General features: G+C 35.6%; 2 protein-coding genes across 2 annotated transcripts in view; one reads left to right on the top strand and one right to left on the bottom strand.

Annotated features, from left to right (window-relative positions):
* LOC112517795 overlaps positions 1-105 on the top strand; it is an 8,588-nt gene extending 8,483 nt beyond the window's left edge. Inside the window, exon 5 of the mRNA XM_025125167.1 lies at positions 49-105. Coding sequence (XP_024980935.1) covers positions 49-105 — 57 coding nt within the window. The remainder of the gene's footprint in view (positions 1-48) is intronic.
* Positions 106-751: 646 nt separating this feature from the next.
* LOC112517794 (protein FAR1-RELATED SEQUENCE 5-like) lies at positions 752-2,945 on the bottom strand. Its single transcript, XM_025125166.1, has 4 exons — positions 2,434-2,945; positions 2,084-2,342; positions 1,433-2,002; positions 752-1,342 (listed from the first exon to the last, which is right to left on the bottom strand). Exons 1-4 carry the CDS (start codon positions 2,943-2,945, stop codon positions 752-754), a joined length of 1,932 nt encoding a protein of 643 aa, XP_024980934.1.
* Between the last annotated feature and the right edge of the window lie 66 nt (positions 2,946-3,011).

Below are 3,011 nucleotides of genomic sequence, written 5' to 3'. Positions count from 1 at the left end.
ATTTCATAAAGTTTAATAATGAACTTAGATTACATATTGGTGTAACAGAATTCATCAGTACATTTGTACATGCCCTTACATGATGCAATAAAAGTTTACCAATGAACTTAGATTACCGGATTGATCTGATGAACTTAGATTACTGGATTGATTCATTAGTRCATCTTTTGAATTAAGCTAGATTAGTAATTGAAACCTAGTTTCATTATGAAGATTGTATTAACCATTATGCATCAAACCACCTAGTTACTATTATACTTAGATTTCATAAARTCTACTGYTGAACTTATTTTACCTCATGGTGAAACAGAATTCATCAGTACATTGTACATGCCATTAGATGATGTAAARAAATTTACCAATGAACTTAGCTTACCTGATTGATCTKATGAACCTGGWTTCACCGRTACATATTATACATTACAATTATTTTATCATGAATCACTACACACAWAGGTTTCATGAAGTGTAGGGATACGACAACAATATAATCCAGTGACATAACTCTATACAATATAACCAATTAACATCTCAAGATTAAATKATATGACAAAGCCTGAAAGATAAATTAACATCTCAATATTAACATATACGAAAAAATCAAAAAGTAGATCTTCAATATAATCAAAATGAACTAWAAATCCATCAATACAATCCAAAAAACATCRTAATCAAAAAGTGAACTAAAATCCATCAATACAATCCAATAACATCTCAAAATTAAATGATACGAAAAAATAAAAAAGATAGCTTAAATGTAATCACGCTTCGGACAATTCCGAGAGTCATGTGTAGCCATCTGACCACATAGTCGACACTTTCTCTTTTGCTTTTTTCCGTTTGAAATTGCTTTCTCTGCAGCGCTAATAAGTCTCTTTCCAGTTCCACAACCTTTGTTTCGAATACCGGTGGGAGGAAGAACATCAACAGTTTCGGGTTGAGATACTCCAAGAAACTCTTTAATAGACGCTGTGGTCTCTTCAGTGTGAGACTGTAAAGGAAGTTCAATGTCAACCTTTGAATCCCATTGTTCGAGTTGGTCAACAAATCTGGCCAAAATGTCTTTTTCATTTCGGACTCTACCTAAGATACGTTCAAAATATGAATAAGCCAAGCTCATCAATCTCTCTTTCTCTGCATCAACTTCACCATATCTGAAACGTGCTGGTAACCACTCCACGGGAACTAGATCGCGTCGCCAACGACGTAGTATATATTTTTCAGGAATTCTGTCAACCTCATCATTTAACATCACCTTGAGAGCGTGACGACATAAAATCCCATTACGAACAAAACAATTGCAACTGCAATCATATGAGTTTTCCATCTTGTTCTTAATCACCTATTATAGGGGAGGAGGCTTCATCAAATTGTTCGTTAAAATGTAAATTAACAGTAATGGGTGCAAAACGAAATTGGACAAAGTAAATACCGTGTACTTTGTTGTGACCTTCGAAGCCTTGTTCTTGTGAGTAATGATGTACACTCTGTTTTCACCATCGTCAGTGAATCCATCCCAGCCACAAAGCCAAACAGCCTTTCTTAACTCTTTCTGAATTTCGAAAAATATAGTCCRTGTATAAACCTCTGCTGCATGAGCTTCCAACTTGCAAGGGGACACCAATCGAGGAATCGTGCTTTTCGTTGTCACCTCTAGTGACCCATGTGTTGCCCGTTGACTTTCAATTGCATTATCAAAAGAACGGAGAAAAACAACAAGATCATGCCAAAAATGTGCATAAACGTTAAAAAAGGCATTGATGCTCTCCGACCTGGATGTTGTTTTCATTAGGCCTGACATGTGAAAATCCTTATAGTAAGCCGGAATYCACGACTCCCTAATATTGTACAATTCATCAAACCATGGATCTCCACGTAATCCATAAAAATCGATCAGATTGTTCCATTGCATCTCAAATTCATTAGGACAAAGGTGAACGTTCCACACCAACTTATTGAATTCGCTAACGAACTGAGTGCGGTGTTGGAGGTGATTACTAATCTGCAAATTTGACCATCAAACAATTGCATAAAAAATGAAAATAAACAAAAGAATTACTACAAAAACTATCATCTTAATTACCTTCGATTTCACMTTTTTAGTGATATGCCACATACACAATCTATGCCTTGATTCAGGAAATGCAATGGGAATTGCTTGTTTCATCGACGCACATTGGTCGGTGATAACGAAACGTGGTTGACGTCCATGTGCTTTTACAAATGCTTTTAGTACCCATGTGTAATCAACTACAGATTCATTGTGAATCAATGCAGCTCCAACAACAACGGATTTCTTATGATTGTCAATTGCAACGAACGGAACAAATATCATAGCATGCCTATCAAAAATAAAAAATGAATATTAATATAAGGTAYAAGATARAKTATTGATAAAACCAACATAATATTTTAATATCAAGTACAACTTACTTRTTGGTTCTAAACGTTGCATCAAATGATATTGCATCGCCAAATTCCCTATAATTTGATCGTGCAGTCTCATCAGCCCAAAAAATTGCTAACAACTCCTTGTCATCACACTTGTACTCGAAAAAAAACTCCGGACAAACCTTCCTCCTATTATCCATCACATTTAATAACATTTGTGCGTCTTTATTGCCAACAAAATATGCCATATCGCGTTTGAAGTTTTGATGATCTCTTACAGTGCCACCCGATGAATCTACAACACCCTTAACAGCTTTCATAAATCTATGAGATTTGGTGACGCCAACCTTTGAACTAGAACCATGAAATACATTCTTATGATCAGCGTAGTGGAGTTGCCTTTTCGAACGGGAAAACATCATCTCCTCTTTATTAAAAAGGATGTGATTGTGTTGCTCAACGAACTTGTAAACTTCGTATTGGTTCGGTTCATTAACAAGGTGAATTTTTAAACATGCTCCACAACCGGAACGCTTGATATTTGAATTTCGCATTGTACGACCACCTGGAAGAACATCTAAGGAATCAAAATACTTACTTTGGGGCCTCCCTTCCTTACT

This window comes from Cynara cardunculus, assembly GCF_001531365.2.
Source record: "Cynara cardunculus var. scolymus isolate 2C chromosome LG 9, CcrdV1, whole genome shotgun sequence".
NCBI classification, from domain to species: domain Eukaryota; kingdom Viridiplantae; phylum Streptophyta; class Magnoliopsida; order Asterales; family Asteraceae; genus Cynara; species Cynara cardunculus.
The sequence above is the reverse complement of the archived record's forward strand: the minus strand, read 5'-3'. Positions and strand labels throughout refer to the sequence as shown.